Here is a 21,208-nt window from a genome sequence, read left to right on the forward strand (position 1 = left end):
TATTTCTGCCTTTACCATTTTCCTGGATCATCTTTTTAACTGCTTTATCAAAATATTAGTACTATTTTTGTTACTTGGAATGTTGAGAGTTTTTTTTGTCTAAAAAAACTTCTCTTTCAGGTTGTGGGTTAAACTACCATAAGCGATGTGCCTTCAAGATTCCAAATAACTGCAGTGGAGTGAGAAAGAGGCGTCTGTCTAACGTGTCTTTACCAGGAGCAGGGCTTTCAGTTCCAAGACCAGCACAAGCTGAATACACATCCTCTGCCTCTGAAGAAGTATGTAATGCGAAAGGGGAAACAATTTCTGGTTTTAAATCCTTTAACCTCTGGGGAACCAGCTAGTGGTGCAAGTGGCTCATACTGAGTATGAGGGAGTTGAGCTTAACCATTATGATTGGTTTTAGTTCATTTTTAAATCTGGTGAGTCTTAGATTGTGACACTTACTGATAACTATTATTACTGTGAGAAATGAAACAGGAAGTAAATTATAACTTTTATGTATAATTTTGTTATTAGCCTGTCACTCACAGTTATATGAACTCTGAGAACTTTGGTTTCAGGAATGATAAAACACCTTGCCTTCTTTGTAATACAGATTCATTCTGTAATTATGGTATCAATGTAGAATAGTTACTTGGCTAAAGCAGTACAAAATGTAAGCTTTTGTGCTGGGAGAGGAGAGAGTGTTCCTGATATGCTGTTGAGCTTTTCACAGAGTTAATCTAAAAAAACCCAAGCCCTATCAAGGAGGGTGTAGGGGATGAAGGGCTTACAGTAAAAACCATCATCCATAATAGTTCTTTTGTTATAATGGTTATGATGATTGCTGAGAGGTTATCCATTATACTGCAACTATATTGAGATGTTAAGATAGGTCAGGCAGCAATTAGATCCATTTGTTCCATTGCTGCTTTCACCATGGGATAAAAGCAGTGCTTTTGACACTTGCTCTTTCCTACTTATCTAATTCTATTACTTTACAGTATAACAATTCTTACATTCTTACCATAGTCTAAAAGATAAATTGTATAGATTTTGTAGTTCAAGAACATAATTTTTTTAGCTAGAGGCTATGAAGCCTAGTCTTGAGTCATGAAAAACATTTATTCTAATGTTTATAACTATTGGTAAGATTTATTCAGTGAACATAGAATTGTAAGTGGTAAGTGTTTCTCCTCACATGGAATTTAACTTTGTGATTTCTACATGTGTGTTCAGTACCTCTTTGACACCTTTTCTTTGCTATCTGATTTTGAATACTTGGCTTAGGTGATCAGTAATATATTACGTATTTGCGATTCATCTTTCAGCAGTCTTAAAATGCTTTAGGTCAGATGTACAGGGCCATGTTCCTTTACATTTTTCTGTAGATGTAGGTAACTAATGCAGTATGATACTCAGTGCCTTTTTTTTGTTTTAATTGATGAAGTTTTTGTTTTAACTTAATTTTGAAGATTTCTTGGGGGGTTTAATTTCCAAAATTATTTTTTAATTTTCTAAGTATTTTGCCTGACTTAGTAAGCTATCCAGGCATACCATACTTTGCTTTTTAAAACTGATAGCTTGAGGTAGCGATTGGATTTTGGTTTGTCTACCTCCAGTGTTTTTCATTTTATCCCCTACATGGGGATCTGTATGTGCTGTCTGTGAACCTTACCAGGTTGCTTTAAAAAAAAAAAAAGTCATAAAAGTGAATTTTTAGCATTTCAGCTTCTGTGGAAATAAAGATTCATACATACTTTCCTGCTCTCTGCAAGGATTTTCCATCTGGTGTTTTCTTGCTTTTGTTTTATGGTATCAGAATGTCCTCTTAAAGCTTCTTGGCCAGGTTGCTTTCTTATCCAGTCACTTTCTGAGCCAACACCTCCCTCCCAGCTCCACTGATGTTTTCCCCGCCCCTCCCTACCCCCCCCCCCCCAAAGTAGAACTGTTTTGGTGCAAATCACGTATAACTTCTTTATTCCAGCGCTGCTGCCCAGAACCTAGTAAGAGGATTCCCTCCTGGAGTGGCCGTCCCATCTGGATGGAAAAGATGGTGCTTTGCAGAGTGAAGGTTCCGCACACCTTTGCTGTTCACTCTTACACTCGTCCCACCATATGCCAGTATTGCAAACGGCTGCTCAAGGGCCTTTTTCGCCAAGGAATGCAGTGTAAAGGTAAACATTTAATTTGCTGCTGCAGCGATAAATTTCAGTAAAGGCCTTGTATTTAAAACTGATTTCAACTTATGTTTTGATTGCCAGAAGGTTGTATGCTGCGAAATGGGGCAGTATAATTTTTGAAAAATTGCATATTTTTGAGAGGATTACAGCAGCCCTCGTTTTCATTTTAGTAGACTGTGCATTGTACATTTTTCTGAAAAATAAGATTTAATCACATGTAGATTGGGAACACCTTAATTCTAGAAAGATAATTCTAAATTAATAAAAATGGGAAATACTTCCCTTTGTTCAATGTCTGTCTTCTAGACTCACCACTAAAGAATTTCTAAGTTTTCATTATATTACTCTAGTACAGAATACTGGTTATTATCTTTTGGAAAAACTTTATACAGGTAGGTGCTTTTCCTGAACTAGCTTAGGCTTCATCAGCTGTGTGGTTTTTATTTAGCATTATGTTAAGATGCATGACTTCAGTTCTCAGACTCTTTTATGCAGTTCTGAGGGCATAACTATGACATTCTGATCTTTATTGCTGGATAGTGCAGATCTGTCAGCTTTGTTGCAGGAAAGAAAACTGTAGTGATGAATCCTAAACATTAATATGGAAAGGACTTTCATATGAGTTTGTCAAACGTGAGTACCAAAGGTCAACATTTTGAAAGAGGTCACAATACATTTTCAGTTTCCTTTAGAAGAAGAAAGCAAAAATTGTAAGCTTACAGCTGTGTTATTTCTTTCGACTAAAAATACTGCTGTCTCATACAAGTAAGGAAGTAGCTTTATCTTTCGTTTCTGTTTTTATTAATTTGCAGTCTTTGTAGTCTGTTTGAAGTCTGCATCCTGAACTGTTTTTGACTTTTTTTTTTCAGTCAGTGTGTCTCTTGGATACATTTAATACGTAAATAATGAAGCCTGAAAAAAATGCTTTGCAGTTTTAACATACAGATGCTACTGATCGTATACAGTTGTTGTGACTGTATATCCAGCTGAACAAATGGGGCTACCACATCAGTTTCAGGAAAGTGAATGACACTGGATAAAAATAGCATTTATGTATGGAAAACAAGCCTAGAGAAATGTTATGTATAAGCACAGGACAGAAATAAGTGTATTAATAGGCCTCCATTTATGCAGTATGATCCTATATGTATTTTTAATATATCAGGAATTGATATCAAACAATCAAAATATTTTCATACTGCTTTCTCCTGCAGATTCTTAAGGTTTCCCACCGACTTCCTTGTGCACATTCCTAAAGCTTGGGGTCTTTCAGCAGTCCCATGTTCCTGAGTACCTGTAAGAGCCCTGGATTTCTTGAATTCATCCAGGCTTCTACTTGGACTCTGAGGATGATCTTTGGGATGCTAAGGCTATATTTGTGGGAATAAATTAAACGTGCCCAGGAACATTCCTGGACACTGAGGTCAACTGGGACAAAATGACCCATGCTCACGAACAAGTTTTCTTAGCATCCCAGCCTGGGTAGCTGTATGCAGACTGCCTGTTGGGAGAATTTCATGGGATGCTCTGATTTATGAACTGGATGTGGCAACTGTTTGGGATTGTGCTAATGCTGTGGGCCAAAAGCATGCTAGAGTATGTTTCTAACTGTTTATTAGACTAGAGAGTTGCATTGCAGTACCCAAGAATGTTTCTGGATGTAATTTAATTTATTAGGATTGACTCGCTCTTAGTCTTTGTAGTTCCCTGGTAGGATTTGAAATGTCTCTGTTTCTTCCAGCCCCCTTCAAACTAGTGAAGTAACCATATTCCATAATATGGACTGAAACCACTGCTATAGAAAGGACAGTTCATTGGTCTCCTAGGATGCTTCCTTGTAGGTGCTCAGAAGCTGAACAGGATTGTATTTTGCTCCAGGGTTTGGCTTCTCTGCTACTAAAAATGGGGAGATAATGATTTTTCTCTTGCCTGGGCTTAAAAGGAAAGCACAATGAGCTTTCTTTGGATAGCAGAAAGGGGCTAAATTAATCGGTTTGAAAACAGTTGTGAGGGCAGTAGGGAGTTTTGAAATTCATGATGTTGATACAAAGGTGAAAATTACAGCAATGATGCTAAGAAAGGAAATTCTTGTTAATACCACTAATGTTGTATGCTGGACTTTGTTCAGTAGGATGCATCTGATACCTCAGATGCAGAAATGGCACACATCCAGGTTAGATTCCATCTCCATGTCAGGCCAAATCTGGACATAACGTTATTCTGTCTGCCCTGTGTCAGCAGGCAGAAATGGAGCTTCAGTGTTCAGCCAAATCTGTAAGCTGATAGGGGAACTGGACTTCGGGATTTACTGCAGAGCATATTTGTTCTGTGATATAGGTGTGTGATCCTAGAGGTTCTGATGGCTGCAAGTCTCAGGCAGCAGGTGGGGAAAAATGATAGAGATGAGACATTTAAATCATATAGCAATGGAAAAAAAGGGTGTGGAACAGATGAAAGGATGGGAAAAATAACATCATAATGGAAAAAATACCTACAGAGAAAGCTAGAGAGGTAGAAAACTGTTTTGTACTGGAAGGGAAGTGCTGACATAATAAATAGTGGTGGGGCAAATCAACATGTGACATCAGGACAAGATTGTTAATTTCCTTCTGGAGGTGACCTCATTGGTGCTGTCTACAGTTACATGCAAATGTATGAATCTGAACTGAAGCTTGTGATGGAAGTAGTGAATGATGGAATGTTAGTGTCTGAGTAGGAGTAAGATTCTTGTATCATGGGCTTATTTATCTTCTATTTTAGATTGCAGATTCAACTGTCACAAACGCTGTGCATCTAAAGTACCTAGAGACTGTCTTGGAGAGGTGATTTTCAATGGAGGTAAGATGAGAAACATGTTTTCAAATACTGACAGATCTTTGGAGGCTTAACAAGATGCATTTGCTTTTGGTTCCCTCATCTTTGAGTATTTTACATCTTTTTTGTTTTATCCAACCATTTTTTTTGAGCTGAGATCACTGACAATTAAAAAGATTCACTGTAAAACTTACATTCTGGTGACTTTAATTTTACTTAAGCAGTCTTGGCAGGTACAGTATGCTTTGCTTGAGATTGCCTAAGGAAAATAAATCAAGAAGCCTTCTCAATGTACAAAAATTAAACATCTGTTGTGATCAGTCTGCTCATTGTTCACCATGAAATATATATTTTTAAATGTTAATAACTGAAGACAAGTACCATTTTTTGTGACTTTCTCGTATCCATGATTTTTAGTGGCCAGAGCTAGCCCAGCAGTTTGTGAGGTAAAAGAGAGAGGAAAAAAACAAGCCAAACCAAAACAAAAAACTCCACTCTAATTTTTTGAAACCTCAGTTAAGTAGGACTATTTTCTGAATAGACCTTACAGAGTTGAAAGGGGAAGGTGAGGAACGGTATGTGGCAGAAAGTTGAGAGTCTTACTCTTAAAAGTTTTAGACCGATGTTAAGCTGATGAAATATGGGAGGGATGAGCAGACAGTGAGGTGGATTGAAAGCTGGTTGAATGGATGGGCCTAGAGGGTGGTGATCAGTGGCATGAAGCCTAGTTGGAGGCTGGTAACTAGTGGTGTACCCCAGGGGCCAATACTGGGGCCAATCCTGTTCAACATCTTCATTAATGATTTGGATGATGGGGCAGAGTGTGCCCCCAGCAAGTTTGCCAATGACTGTAAGGACTGGCTGATATGCCAGAGGGTTGTGCTACCATCCAGAGGGGCTTCGACAGGCTGGAGAAATGGGCTGACGGGGGTTGTTGGACCAGATGACCTCCAGAGGTCCCCTCCAGCTTCAACTGTTCTGTGATTGTGTTGCCCAAAATCTTGATCCTTGGCATGCGTATTTTTGAGGGGAATGAAATTGATGACATGCAGCAGATCACACCAAACTGTACAACCTGATACAGAGGCCTGGGCAGCAGCCCTGTTAGCCAGTGGGTCCATTGCCATTGCACAACGTATCCTATCCGTTCATGCCTGCCTTCTGTAGCTCCAAGGCTCTTGCCTGGGTCTTGAGATTGGTGGCCGTGAACAATAATGTGCAGCGTGTTGTTGCTGCAGCCTGTTTTCATCACCTTTGTGATGCTAAGGTGCTAGAGCATGCAGTTTGGGAACTACAGTTTCAGACAGTTCTTCCGTGGACATGAGGAGTTGTTTATTTTTTTGTTCTTTCTCCCACCTTTAAATTGAAGTCTCCTCAGACCGGAGGAGAAAAAAAAAAAAAAAGAAAAAAGGCTACAGAGGAAGGTATTTGTATGTCTTAATTCTTAAGTTTTCCACAGTGCAAGTTGTACAGCTTTTGGAAACTTTAAACTTCTGCCAGTAGAGAGTCAGATGCGAATAAGACCTGTTCTGCTTTTCTCTTTTCCCGCAATACCACAGGCCCCTTTTTCTCTCTTACTTTTGCTATTGTGGGCTACAGGGGCAGCGAGAATGGGGTTGGGTTTCTGTTGACGCACAATTTCATTTGCACAGGAATCATTCTCTGGGTCATCTTTAGCCATCAAAAGGTTACTTTGTACTTACCACTTGTGGAACAGAATTACTCAATGAGATTTAGGTTTAGACCTTAAGCTTGTCACTCTGTTTCTTTCCATATGATTCTTGTTTTGGTTGGGTCTCTCTTGCTTTGGCATTTAGCAAAACCAAATTGATAATGTTCATTAGCACACACTGCACCATTTGGCAAAAACTTGAGGATTTTGTATTTTCTGATTGTACTTTTATGTTTACTTGCATAAATATGAACTGAAGAAGAAATTTTGTGGAGTTTTTTGGGGCGTTTTGTGTTTTTTTTTTTTTTTTAATTGTGTATTTGAATATTTATCCTAATCCTGTGTTGTTTCCAGAACCTGCTAGCCCAGGCCAGGACTTGGACATGCCAATGGAAGTTGATAGCGGTGAAATGAACAGTGATGGTAGTCGGGGTCTAGATGATGCTGAAGAGCCCTCTCCTCCAGAGGACAAAATCTTCTTTATGGATCCATCTGACCTTGATGCAGACAAAGATGAGGAAGCTGTCAAAACCATTAGGTAAGTCATAAGGTGGATTTCTTTGCTCTGGATGTACTTTCCTCAATATTTTGAAGTAAAACATTGAGTAAAACACTTCTGATTAGCCCAGTTTTACTGCTTGAAGTGTCATTTTTTCATTTGTGTTCTTTTTTAACTTGAAATTGCTTTGTAAAGTTTATCCTGTCCCAAGCAAATCTGAAACATAAATAAATTAAAATAATGTAGTCTCTTCTAATTGGAAAAAGTGCTGTGCTATGACTGTTTGTTATCAAAGAAATAAAGCCAGATTATCAAAACATGCTAAAATTTATGGCTTAACATGGCTAAGACATGACTAGGATCTTTGTGACTTCAGCCTAATTTAGTTACTGTTATACATGTGTTGATTTAAAAGGAATTACTCAAGATACTTTAATGTTCACATCGCAGTTTATACACATTTTAGGCAGAAGTTTGATTTATATAACTTGAATGTGATTTTTCTGAAGACTTCTATCTGATAAGTGTTACATAGTTCCTTTAATCAAGTTTAGTATTTTCACTTTCTGTATTATTCTGAATAGTGTCATCCTGATTTTCTTAAGTCATTCTTAATAACGTAAGAGCAGTTGTATTAGGTCAAATCAAAGGTCATTTTAGCTCAGTGCTTAATACCAAGTATGTGAGGAAGAGCATATAGTGATACCTTCTCAATTTTCAGTGATTTATAGCTCAAGGACTTCCTGAGTTGGAAATAGCATTTTTTTTGTGTTCCACCTCTAGGTAGGATTTTTCCATTTATTTCTAATTGCATTTGAAGCAATTAAAGATTTTGGCATGTACAGTATCCTGTGGCAGCCAATTCTGCAGTGTAACTGTGTGCTGTGTTAAAGCATCCTTACATTTTTGGTTTTGAATCTGCCATGTGCTTTTGTGTGTTTACAAACATTTCTGTTAAAGCCACATGTAGGAGCTCTGATGTTAAGCAGGCAACTTAGCAGTTCACTCCATCTTCAGCGCTGTTCAAACCTGTATGTTTAACTAATGATTCTGTCAGTATGTTACAGATTGTCAAATCTTTTTCTGCAGGACAGTTGATATCCCTGAACATTGATAAAATTTCCTAGTGCAGCTGTGACTTGAATTAATACATCCCTGTTGATATTTTCATAAATTGAAAGTATGCTTACATAGGGTCCTTTATTAGTGTAATAACAATATGAAGAAGTAGCATAGTCAACTTAGACAAGAGAAAAATAATAGCGGTGCTGATGTTATATTTTTATGCTGGATTAAGACCAGCAGTCTCGGCTAATTGTTCTGAGAGAGGATGATTTCTGTAGGTGTTCTCATTCCAGTGTGTTTCTTCTGTGTTCCATAGAGTAATTTAATTACTGCAATACTTGCCCTAGGAGAGGTAGGGGGAGCTCAGATACCTTATCAATTTAACCTATCAATGAAATAATTTGTATGGGAAGAAAAGGTGCCTGTTCCTGAAAATTAGGGGCTAAATGTGTAGTACCAGTATAATTGCAGTACTGTTGTATTTTAACTTGTTAAATGTTAACTGTTCTATCTTTTTTTAGTCCTTCAACAAGCAATAATATTCCTCTCATGAGAGTTGTGCAGTCAATCAAGCACACAAAGAGGAAGAGCAGTACAATGGTGAAGGAAGGATGGATGGTCCACTATACTAGTAGAGACAATCTGGTCAGTGACTTCAGTTTCTTCCTACATTAAGTTAAATTATTTCTCTAAACCAGTGTATTTTATTTCTCTTATTTAGACATTCTGAATTACAGTATCATTTGAAAGAACTTAGCCATGATGTTCACTATAAAGAAATCTGGTGCAAAGGAGAAACTGTAGTTTATTCAAAATTCTTCATGTGGTGATTGAACAGTACTTTTCCTTCTCCCTTTTACAGAGGAGAAGTATCTCTAAATTGTCTCAAATAAATTGCATGTTTAAGATTTCTGCTTTCCTGAGATAATAATTTGGAGTAATTTGCGTATGTCTTCTTTCTGTTTAGCAGTTGAACTAGATATTTGTATCAGTGTTTTTACTCAACTACATGAAAAGGTGGAAATCATTATAAAATGATGAGTACTGAAATGGCTGATACTATTATTCTAATGATCTCGGTGTTTGTAAAGATTTATGTGTAGATATAGGAGCCCTTCATTCCTCTAGCAATTCACGCTATCTAAAAGTAAGCATTACTGAACACCATCCCCCCCCCAACTCACTATTCCTCTTGATGTCAGTGGAATAAAGAGTTGTGGCTTGACTGCATGCCCTTGGGTATGCAAGCATCCTCCAGAAAGACTACGTTGTTTGTTTCCAGTGCTACCAATAATGATCTCTTAATTGAACCTTCTTGGGCAAGCTCCTTGGTTTTGTGTATTGGGGAGGAAGATGAGGAAGAATAACTGGGTTCCTTAGAGTTGTCTGATGGGAGGGAGTGAATCCTCTTGTCTTTTGGTAGATGAATGAAAAGGATGAAGTGAAGAAGTTCCCAGATCTCATGAAGCACAGTGTGTCATATGGAGACTGTTCATGAAAGGCAGCATTCTTTGTCTCTATGCAGGAGGCTGACTGAAGGGGACTTCAGGAATTTAGAGAAGCAAAGTTATTTGAGTTCTGTTGAAATCAAGCTGAGGGGTGATACTAGTCAGCTCTGGTTACTGTAGTATTATTACTTTTTGTGACTGTGAACTAGACAGACCACTGTAAGTGGTCTGTCAGAGACTGCCTTACAAAACATGTCTTTAAAGTGCAGTTTTCTAATATCTAAATGTATTTATCACAAACCAAAATAAGTATCTAACGTATTTCAGATGAGATTCCAGCCAAGGCTACTTAACAGACACAATTATCATCAGCTGGCTATGCAAAAACTAAGGCTAGGTAGTAGATGAAGATGAATAGTTCTAGCAGTGTTCAGGGCAGGCCTGGTATTTGGCTCCGATTTAATCTTTCAGTACAGCCAGTACATTTTTCCATGGACTTTTTTGGACCTCATCATAGAACAGTAATCAAATTGTACACCTTAGCTTAGTTTGATTTTTTTTCATCTGTCGGTCTGGCTGCTACCTGGATGACATCTACCGAAAACGGCCATTCAAATGAAGTGGAGAATTCTGTCCCAAAGCAAGATGCATTCAGCCAAACAAGATCTTGTAGAGCTTCCTAATGGGAGGAGACCATCGGCTATTTCCCTTGACCGCTCTGCTCTCCGCAGTGTCAGACTATTTCCTATTCCTGAAACAACTTGGACTTTCTATCAGTTCCAAAGAAGTTCATTTTAACAGCAATATCTGTATACTTCTTGCTGACCCTGGATAACAAGATATTTCACCCTTTCTTATGAGAAGTTTCTGTATCATCGTCTGTATTCTTTTCCTCACTCTGAGCCCATCCTTTCTCAGAATATGGTATGGGCAGATTTTGAATTCCTGAGTGAGTTACCAACCTGTTCCTTAACTGCCCCCTCTGAAGCCTTCCCTGATTCATGATTTAACAAAGAGCATATATGTCCAAGGGACAGGTTCACCTTTACACTTTCACGCAGTTTCCATTCAGTGGTGGCTGGGAATTCCATTTAGTTAAATCCATTCATGTCCTAGCTTTCTTTGTCTAACTCCTAAAGGTAGTCTTAGCTTCCCCATGATTGAAGTGATTTAAGATCTGCTGTATTATGTTTCAAACTAGTGTCATCCTAGGCCAGTTAAGGGTCTTGGATTTTTGTCACAGGAAAATGAAAATGGGTTTCTAACTATATGAGCATGGTGCAAGCAAAGTAAGTTAGATTCATACAGCCATATTAGCTTTCTAAAAGCTGCTTTGTTTTGAGGAATGTTCCTCTACTTAAAATTACAAGACAGTTATGTGCACCAGCTTATTCCTATTACTTTTCGGTGGAGATAGTATTTCTCATTGGTAGAGACTTCCAGAAAATGGCTATTTAGTCTTTCTTGATTTTTACTTTCTTTTTTCCCCAAGATATTTTGTCCGCTTGAATCTCATAATCTGTCTGTCTTGCCGCTGTGCGCTTTTGACCTTCTAGAATTCTGTGTTGACAAAAGAATTAAGGACTTGTTAGGCTTGCTCAGTCTTTGAACCCTTGCAATGTTGGTGTGAGGGCACAGAGGGAGAAAGTGTGACACCCACAATTGTTACTAAATTAAAATAATTCAGGTTTTGTGAGCACATGCACCTGGAGTGAAACCTGTGTAGGTAAGTGTTTTTCCTGTACAAGATAACTGCTGTTGTCACTGCTATTACTGTAAGGTAAGTGATATTTTTTTCTGGTTCGTGGAAATAATTTTGAGCTGCTTCTTGAGTTTAAAAAAATCTTTATTCCCAAAGTATATGTTTTCATGTACCTAGTCTAAGATGCAACTGTAGATTAATGTTAGTTGATTATCTTAGTCATTTAAAGCGTTTCTCATTTAAATAATCAGATAAAAAAAGCCATGCCAGTGATTTATTCCTTATGTTATTGTACTGTGCATTTTGTAGAGAAAAAGACATTATTGGAGACTGGACAGCAAATGCCTCACGCTATTTCAAAATGAATCTGGAACAAAATATTACAAGGTAATTAATGATAAGTAATAATTATGTTGCACTTGACTTAGTGCTTTATAGATCTGAAATCTACTTGGGAGCAGTATAAGTATTATTTCCATTTCCCCATCTTTTTTCATCAAAACTGTGACAGGTTAATTGTTGGCCAAAGCTTGCAAGTGAGAAGGACCAAGACTAACTCTGAGAAGTTGCTTGCAGCTCCTGTTCTAATCCCCCTGAGTATGTCTGTCCTTAAATTTTACATGTACTGTTCTCCTGAATTGCCTAGCATATTAAGTTTTCTTCACAATTACCAGAGGATTTGTTTGGCTGCCAGTCTAATGAAGGCTAGGGTTTTTGCGTTCTAAAAGTAGTGACTGAAAGTTTGCATGCTTATGTATTTTATTTTGAGATTCCCAAAATTAAATTATTCCCAACTGTATGACTGAAAGTTGCAAGCAAAATTTAGAGGAAAATTTACTGTGCAGCCTAGCATTATATAAACTTAGCAATAAGTTTAGTATATTGTTAATATAGTAATGTGTTCAATGGTGGAATATTCAGAAAATGTGTTCGAATGTATAAACAGGATTTTTCCCTTTCTTGTCTTACACCTTTAGGTGGGGGTCCAAATCTTGCAGCTTCTTCCTTTATAACATCTCTAAGATCAAGCCTTTTCTCTGTACACCCAGCTAAACTTGCCCAGATCCTTTTCATCCCTATCTTGACCAATGCAGTCTCTTCTTCTCAGACCTCCCTGATACTTGTATTGCCCTGTGCATTCAAAACACAGCTGGTAAAATATGTTCCTTGCTTGTTGCTCCGTTACGTCACTGCTTTTAGTCCTTTGACTTGCCCCTTTTCCCCCCCTTTTTTTAACTGCTTAAATCTCAGGTTATTTGTCTTTGCTGTTAGAATCATTCACAGTTGTTGCCTTTACATTTATTTGCTCTTCATCTTTAATCAGCTACTGTCTCTTATCCCCCTAATGCCAGCCCTGTGTTCACCTGCTTGTTCACTACTCTTGCAAGTGATGCGCACCTGTACACCTTCCCATGTATGTGGAATGTCCTCCTCCAGCTAGTGTGAACTTGCAACCATTTCTTCCTTCAGATCTGTTCTCTAGTACTGCTTGTACCATGATCTTAAACTGACAAGGTGGAGGAGTCAGTAGAAATGGTTAATATCTGTATGAGAGAGAATACCCAGAATGATTCAGATACGTGAAGCAGTGCTTATTGACCAGCTTATATAACCACATCCTCTTCTTAATGTTGTCGTTTCACTTTTTTCCCTTGTCATGTTCTTCTCTAGTTAAGCTGTATAAACTACAGGGGGAAAACGGTCATTCCATAGTTGTGCATCATTTGTATGCGGTGGGGGCATGTCTCATGCTGAATAAAAATGCAGTTTGTCTGAGTAGAGAATGGTAGTTGTATAGGGAGAACTGTGGTGGGGCTGGAAGTCCATCTAGCCTTGTACAGAGGAATTAGAAAACTGGGTGGGCAATGGTTGTGCGCAGTTTGACATCAGTTATGAAGCTTGGTATTTTGGTTTGGTATTTTGATATATTTGCTTTGATTTCTTTGCGAACTTTAAGTTTTGAATATCAGCATATTAAAATATTATGTACGTTTTCATTTTTCAATCTTTAATATTTTTCTTCAGGAGATTCCACTTTCAGAAATTCTCCAGGTGACTCAGCCTCGAGATTTTTCAAACGTGGTGCAGGGCAGCAACCCATACTGTTTTGAGATCATCACTGACACGATGGTGTACTTTGTTGGCGAAAACAATGGCAGCAGTCATCACAGTCCTGTTCTTGCTGCCACCGGAGTTGGACTTGACGTAGCTCAGGGCTGGGAGAAAGCCATTCGTCAGGCTTTGATGCCAGTCACTCCTCAAGCTAGCGTTTGCACTGCTGCAGGACAAGGAAAAGATCACAGTAAGCAGGCAAACAAGGCACTATTATTCATATTCTGAAGATGTTAATGGTAGAGATTCCTTTCAGAAAAGTGCTTATTTAGAGTGAAGTATTGTCTGTCTATTCTCTGCTGAATTGGGTCCATAATTTTCCCCAAGTTTCTAAAAAGTGACACTCAGGTTTGTGGAGGGTGGGCAAATCCTTTAATCTGTTGTAGCAGGAAGTAGTAGCTAAGAATCAGATTTACAATATGAATGCATATTGCAGAGCTTTACTGTAGGAACATTAAGAACTCACACATAGTTGCTGGATGTAAAAAGGGACCATAGTTTAGATATTTCCAATATACTTAAAAAAAAATACAAATTTTCAGATTATATACATATACTCTGAAAGAACTAAATTTGGATGTTTTTTGATGTTATCCCCTATATATTTTTTTCTTTTAAATCTGTGAGATGTCAGTAGCAAAGGAGAAAAAAAGGAGTTAGTGATACAATGTAAATACTGCCAGTGATGGAAAGAACTTTTGCTGAGCTGTGGGTAGTAATAAAAAGTACCCTATTCTTCTTTTTATGCACCTGTCCTCCCTTTCTTTCTCTGGCGTAGGATCGTATTCATTATCAAGGCTCCACTAAATGATATATTGTGTTCTTTCTCTTCAGACACCTCCTTGTTCCTTGTAACAACATTCATTCCCATTCTGTACTGAGATTTATGCTTGCTTTCTTTAGTTTCCTTTCATCTTCCAGTTACTCCTTAATCTTCTTTTAGTGAAATTTTCTTTTGCAGGAGATTCTGAGATTAGTTTCTCTGTCTCTGATATCTGGCTACTCTGCATCAGCAAAGTTAAGGACATGTAAATGCTAGTCTGAGGTAAAGGCACTTTCTGAAAAAGCAACCATGGTCTGAAATGGTAACCTATGAAATGCCAGTACCGGTATCTGTATTTAATTACGGTGAAGAAACATACCTGTAAGGTGGCACCTCATAACTGGCCTTACACATGTGTAAAATGCCGCTTTCGATATGAAATTCTTAGTTCCAAATATCTATATACCAAAGCTCTCCTTGTTTTCTAGAACCTAACGCTTACTGTTGCTGAGAGACTTGCAAAGACAGTTGTTTTTTCCAGAATCAATATTTTTTCAGATATAAATAATAACATTTTTATATTAAAACTTGACAGTGGTAGGGAATAGAGCTGCGGGGGTAGATACAGACAGGAAGTATTTTAGCATGTTTAGGATTGTAGGAGTATAAGAAACTACCATGAGTTGTAGAGTGGCATTCAGATATTCTTAGACAACTCAGGTTGGGCTTTTTGAGTTTAAAAACCACAGAATGTCCGTTCATCCCTCTCCTTCCTACAGACTGTGAGCCATGAAATGTATCCCAAGAGCCTTGAAGAAAATTAGACTTTTAGTTTAAAAAAAAAAAAAAGCCAAAAGCCTTGAATATGTTCTTTTAAATGAGAAGACTAAAAGAGGAGGGAGACATTGCTAGTGCTTGAAATACTTGCAGCAGCAGGGAATTTGTAGTGTCAAAATGTCCACAATGCACTAGCTAGTCAGTTTATACCACGTTCTAGCCAGAAAGTAGCTAGAAATGAGGATGCTCTTCCAATCTGACCCACGGGCAAGAGTCCTTTCTAAAAAAAATGTACCTGCTGGTTGGGGTGGGATGTTTCTTTGTGGGATGTTTCTGAGCTGAAATGAGAAAGAGAAGATTAGTAAGCTGTTACCTGGTATAGATTACATATTGAATCCTGGCATTACTGATTTCTTCGAAAGTGACAATTTTTCAGCCCTTATTCTTATGCATTTCAGACACTAGAAAAATGGGTTTATTTGGAAGGAGTAAGTCAATCGCTACCTACCAGCTATTTTGTATTCTGTAGCCATCTGTGGAGAAGGGTTCAGTGTGTTCTCTTTAAACAGTTTCAAAAACTGTATCTAACTAGGAAGTGAACCTTGTTTCAACCTTGCTGCAGTTTGTGTTGACCCTGGTAACTTTTTTGTCTGTCTCTTTTCTTGTTTTTCCTTGGGTTCTGTACTGTTATTCCAATATAGACTTGACTATAGTCAATAATCAGTAGAAATATGCAAGGCTGTAATTCCAGTTCATATTTCAGATGGAGGATTCAGAGTGTCTTTGAGAACTAGTATTTGTTGCTATCTTAAGTCTGTAAATTCCTTCTTTGAGATAAAGCACAGGTGGCAAAAATCAGATACAGACATTTTCTTTGTTCTCTGAAATCTCAACGCTCTTCTTAGGGTGATAAAGGCTGTTTTCAAAGTGCTAGTAAATCTATAGTATATCTTCTATCCACCTTGTAGGTGAATTTGTTCTACTTTTTTTTTGGGGGGGAGGGGAAGTTAATATAACAAATGACAGGTGCCCATTTGTCTGGGACGCTTCACCTCTGTCTTGGAAGTCAAAGGAAATGGGTGTTTCCTGCCTTCCTTGACGTATCTCTTCTTGTCTGTGCATCATCATGTTATTCCTGTAATGAAAACACTATGTCAACATCTGCTGCAGGCTGAAAAATTCTGTATCTTTATCTGGTGCTTTTTACTTGCAAATTACACTTCCTAGTTGTGCTCTTATATTCCAAAGATTGATATGCTTCTGTAGTTTGTCCATGAAACAAAGATTGTTTCTGTTATGGGTTTTATTGCTTTTTTTAATTATCAGGTCTTCTGTTACTTGCTTTGCTTGATTTGTTTCCTTTTCTTATGCATTAATTCTGTATATCTTGATGCCACAGAAAATCAGCAACCACGTTCATTTGACTATAAGGGATCTACCTGGTCCTCTTCCCTGCATTGTTCTGTATTACTACCAAAAATTCTTAGTAGTTTAATGAACTCTGATACAACTGCCATATTACTATTGCTTTTGGTTCTCCAGCTCTCTATTGTGTACACACTTGTACTGTTCTACTATTTTTGTAATCAGTGATATGACAAAAATAGACAAATAATCCCAGCAAAACTCCCAGGGTTGGTTATCTAATCAATCTGTGAAATTTGAGTTCCAGGGTATGATGTTTCTGCAGAACATCAATAAAAATCGTTTCACCATGACTGGGTTAGAAGTCAGTAAAGGTTTTTTGTTTTGTTTTTTTTCCCCTTTTTGCTAGAAAAGCCTGCCCTTCCGATTTACTTACTCGGTTATATCTTCTTTATTGCAGAAGAGTTATCTCTAAGCATCTCTGTTTCAAATTGCCAGGTCCAGGAGAATGTGGTGAGTCATATGCATTGTATAATAATGGTTTTTATTTACCTAGGTATTACAAAGTAAGTGGTAGTAACAGTGTCTTGATGAGAAAGCAACACTAGGGTATTGTAACTAAAGAAGTCTGTGTTATATACAGGAAGTAATCTCCTTGCCTGGCACAGCTGTTAGTTTGTACGAATGTATGTCCCTGCTTACAATGCAGCTAAGTTGATCCTTTTCAGGAAAAGTTTGTTGTGTTTTTCCACTCCATTCAGGGTAATGATGGCACCCTTTACAGAGCTCGATTAATGTCAAATGTGAATACAGCTTAGCCAGTACTAATATGCTCATGAACATTTTGATTACTCCTGATATTTGTGATTTCTTTTTTTCATGCATTAGGATATCAGCTCTGTGTACCAAATATTTGCTGATGAAGTGCTGGGTTCTGGTCAGTTTGGTATTGTATATGGAGGTAAACTACATTAGATTCCATTATGCATTTATTAAGGTAGAATGTCTGTCTGCTTGATATAATTAGCCTTTTCATATTTGCTTAGCTGTATCTAGAATGTCTAGGTGAAATTTATCTTGTTAAATGTTTTGTTTGGATTACTTTACTGTGTGTCTCTGCAGTTTCATGTACAGTATTTCTTACAATTCATTTTTTGCATTTAGAGTTTTGCATTGGCATCAAAATCAGTTTAGAATATGCATTGCATTTTGACCACAGTTAAATACAAAGCAGTCTCTAGTCTTAATTTGGCCTTGGTTAATGTTTTTTTTTAATTGCAAATTCTAACAGTTTTGTCTGTATTATACAGTATTAGAAGTCATGTATTTAAGGAGGCCGTCAGTTTACCTGCTTTTAATGATATCTGAGAGATGTGGCCAAAAGCAATTAGAAAAATAAATAGTTTATGCTTTTACAGTATTTATGCAAACATGTTTGCATAAAATATGTCAATAATAATTTTGCTACAAATTTCTGTCAGCAGGATAAAGTAGAGGGAGAAATTCTTTATCAAGAGGTCTCAGTTTTAGTTTTCAAATGTAGTTTTATCACTTAGTTTTGAAAAATTTCTATTGCAACAAATAACTTGTTTATAGGATGTAATCACAAAAAGAAGAAATACTGGAAGTGCATCATATGAACTCTTTCTCCCTTTTTTTTTTTTTTTCCCAATCCCATGTGTTGTATCTCAAGTGTTGAGAAAACCACTGACCATAAATCTGGAAAGAAAGAAAAAGTGATAACTAATGATTTAAAAGTGGTAACCTTTCTGCTTCTGTCATGTTGTCAGGAAATATTGTGGCTATGATTTTTCTGTGTGCCAATTGTGTAGTTAAATACTTTCCTCTATTACTTCTGAACTGCTTGATGGAAATGCACTTTGATAGTCTGGATTTACATCACTCTTGAGAGGGGGTCTATTTTTTTCCCCTCTGTATTTCTTAAAGCATAGTGTGAATCGAAGTATGCTCCCTCTCTTATGAATAGAACATGCACAAATGCAGACAGTAGTTTTAATGTTTTGGTTTTATTTCTGTATATAGTCTCTAAATTGTCTTTTAGTTAAATCTCAGCTTGGTATTTTTCATGATTCAATGCTTATAAATGCTTATAAACATAATAAATGCTTATAAAAGCCTTTTATTATATTAAATCTTTTCACTTAAAGATGCCTTAAAATATATAGGGTATGTATACTCAGTTTCTTAAGATAAAATCACAAGCTGAAAGAGCAAGAAAAGAGAATATAAAAGAATATTCTTTTGCTGGCTCTGCACACTGCTTAATAGTTGCTGGTGTTTGGGGAGACTGGACCTGGTAACTTCTAATATTGGCTTCTCCCCATCTGTGTAGGCTTACTGAAATAAAGGTAACAAAACCTTTTATTTAAACAAATAAATATAAAATTAAGTTGCTTATGTTGTTGTGGGGTTTGGTTTTTTGTTGTTTTTTTTTTTTTTGTGTGTGTGTGTCCTCTATTCTGGACCATCATTTATGAATTGTAAATCAAGAAGTTATAGGATATTGATATCCAACCCCTGTTTCTTTCAGTGAGAACAGTTTCCCTCTGCTTTTCCTATTTTGATTAGTTTTGAAGGGTCTGAAAAATGGAGGGGGAAAAAAAAAAATTCTTGACAGTTTCTCGCTGATGTAAAACTTGCCCTGAACCTACCTGGTTGGTTGTTTTAGGAAAAGGAATTTTCAAGCTGCTGTTCTGTTAATCTTTGTTCATGTTCAATTTTTAGCTCTAGTCTAGCTTCTGTAGTTAAGTGTTTTGTTAGTTTGGTGGTTTTGCTTTACGTTCTCTTGCAACGTAGCATTTGTCTTCTGGGTTTTTCATCTAGTTCGTAATTGATGGTATTTCTGCTACATTTCAACTTAATTTGATGTCTAGTGGAGCCAGAGTCACTGTCCCTGAGTCTAGGGTTTTAGTTAAATTATAGCCGGGTGCTGTGATTTCTAATATTTTGCCTAAAAATTGTTGATTTGTTACAGACAAAATGACAAAACTCCCCGCATCTCTCTCTTTCAAGACTTCTGGCTTTATGCTGTTGTCTGTGACAGTCCGTTACACAGTGTACGCTTTCCTTAGGACTAACGTAATCTTTTTAAAATTTATTTTTTGCTCTCCAATTGTTAGTTCTATTTGGTAAACTTGTAAACCCTTTTGGACCTTGAGTGATGCCTGCCTGCTTTCATCCAGTGGAGATAAGCCTGGTTTTGACTCTTTATTCATGATGTTGTTTAAGGCAGGTGCATTAGCTGCTTGGCACAGCAGCCTTTGGAGCAATTCCTATGCCCTGCCTAAGCCCTGGCCACCAGTACTGACTGTGGAGCAGCAGGTGAGGCCTTGCTGGGTGATTAGCGAGGCATCGCTGGGCTCCCAGTAGCAGCGCCAGTAGAGTCCTCTGTGCTGCTTACGCTGTAGCTGTGTGTCATCCCTTTTCCTAAAATGGCTTCCGCATCCTTCACTGAGCAGATAATGACTTTTTTCCTTTGGTGCAGACTTACTGTTTTATATTAGTTTAGTATTAAATGTCTTAGATTATCGAGATCTTGCAGTGTGTGATCCCATTAACCTCTCTGATGTGAATGTGATAGAAGTCAGTTCAGCAGTTGTGGAGAAGCTGGGTAAGCATTTACAGCTACTCACTTAGCCCTTGAAACATCCTATCTGTGTATTGCAGAATGCTTCTCATTTAGCTGATGCAGTTTGCAGCAAGGAACAGTATTTGGTGCTATCAGCACGTTTTTTTTCTTACCACAACCTTTTAGAGCTTTTTGATCACAACAGACTGCCTCCTGGGTGTTAGCGGGTTGTTCTTCATGGCACATAATTACCCCTATATTCCTGTAGAGTATTAGGTATAATTTCCTGTGCATGTGGAGCCCATAAAAGTATGAAACCACTGGAGAAGACTTGTAAATCTCTCTTCACATTTGTCTTGAATAGTTTTGTTGTTTGTTTTTTTACAGGAGAGGCAATATTCTGTGAGAGTAGGTATTACTTGCTAAAGTGCAAGTCCCTTGCACAAATGAAAACTTCACCTAATACATCTAATGTCAATGTGCATACCTAACGGCAGAGTAGGAACCAGTTTAAATTCATTTACAACCCTTCTGTTGAGGCTAATCACTTATTACTCATATACCAGTTGCAATTTTAAATATAAATATAGTAATATTGTACATTTGCACAAAATAGACTTGTTTCCCCAAAAAGGAATTTCTGCTGTAATGTTTTATAGCTATGAATTGCTTCTGCCTCTTGATGGCTGACATTGACTTTATGTTTAGGAAAACATAGGAAGACTGGAAGAGATGTGGCTATCAAAGTCATTGACAAGATGAGGTTTCCAACTAAACAGGAAAGTCAGCTTCGTAATGAAGTAGCCATTCTCCAGGTACAAAAGTATTTTGGATCACGTTGGAGTTTGTCTCAAGCCATTAATAAGATTTTGTAATGTGTGTAAGTGCTCTGAATTGATTTCTAAATCAGTGTAAGCGACTTCTGAGTCTTTTTGTAAGCGGGAATCTTAGAAGAGCGGGAATTCCTGAGTATTTGGTAGAACTGATAACTTGGGAGTGGTATTTACCCCCCATAGGGGATCCACTGAAGACAGGTACTTTGGGTCCATGTTGTCTCCTGCAGGTAGCAGGAAACTGTATTATTTTTGGCTGTCTTCCACTACTGGCTCCCCAGTCTGAGTGTTATTCTTGCATGTTCTGTAGTCAAGCTACTGAGTGTATCAACTGTAACATCATTACAGATAGTTTGTGTTAAAACAAATTAATCTTAGTAGTGATAATCGGCACATTTCATGGG

General features: G+C 37.5%; 1 protein-coding gene across 2 annotated transcripts in view; it reads left to right on the forward strand.

The window, feature by feature from the left end:
* The window catches only part of PRKD3 (protein kinase D3), a 44,518-nt gene that overhangs the window by 15,538 nt on the left and 7,772 nt on the right, over positions 1 to 21,208 (forward strand). For both annotated transcript variants that reach the window (XM_009331031.1, XM_009331032.1), the window contains 10 exons: positions 121 to 278; positions 1,970 to 2,159; positions 4,926 to 5,003; positions 7,006 to 7,189; positions 8,737 to 8,860; positions 11,675 to 11,752; positions 13,391 to 13,667; positions 16,843 to 16,895; positions 17,271 to 17,343; positions 20,680 to 20,786. In XM_009331031.1, the coding sequence (XP_009329306.1) occupies positions 121 to 278; positions 1,970 to 2,159; positions 4,926 to 5,003; positions 7,006 to 7,189; positions 8,737 to 8,860; positions 11,675 to 11,752; positions 13,391 to 13,667; positions 16,843 to 16,895; positions 17,271 to 17,343; positions 20,680 to 20,786 (1,322 nt within the window). The remainder of the gene's footprint in view (positions 1 to 120; positions 279 to 1,969; positions 2,160 to 4,925; positions 5,004 to 7,005; positions 7,190 to 8,736; positions 8,861 to 11,674; positions 11,753 to 13,390; positions 13,668 to 16,842; positions 16,896 to 17,270; positions 17,344 to 20,679; positions 20,787 to 21,208) is intronic.

The sequence above is a fragment of the Pygoscelis adeliae genome, unplaced genomic scaffold, assembly GCF_000699105.1.
Source record: "Pygoscelis adeliae isolate BGI_AS28 unplaced genomic scaffold, ASM69910v1 Scaffold218, whole genome shotgun sequence".
In the NCBI taxonomy this organism is placed as follows: domain Eukaryota; kingdom Metazoa; phylum Chordata; class Aves; order Sphenisciformes; family Spheniscidae; genus Pygoscelis; species Pygoscelis adeliae.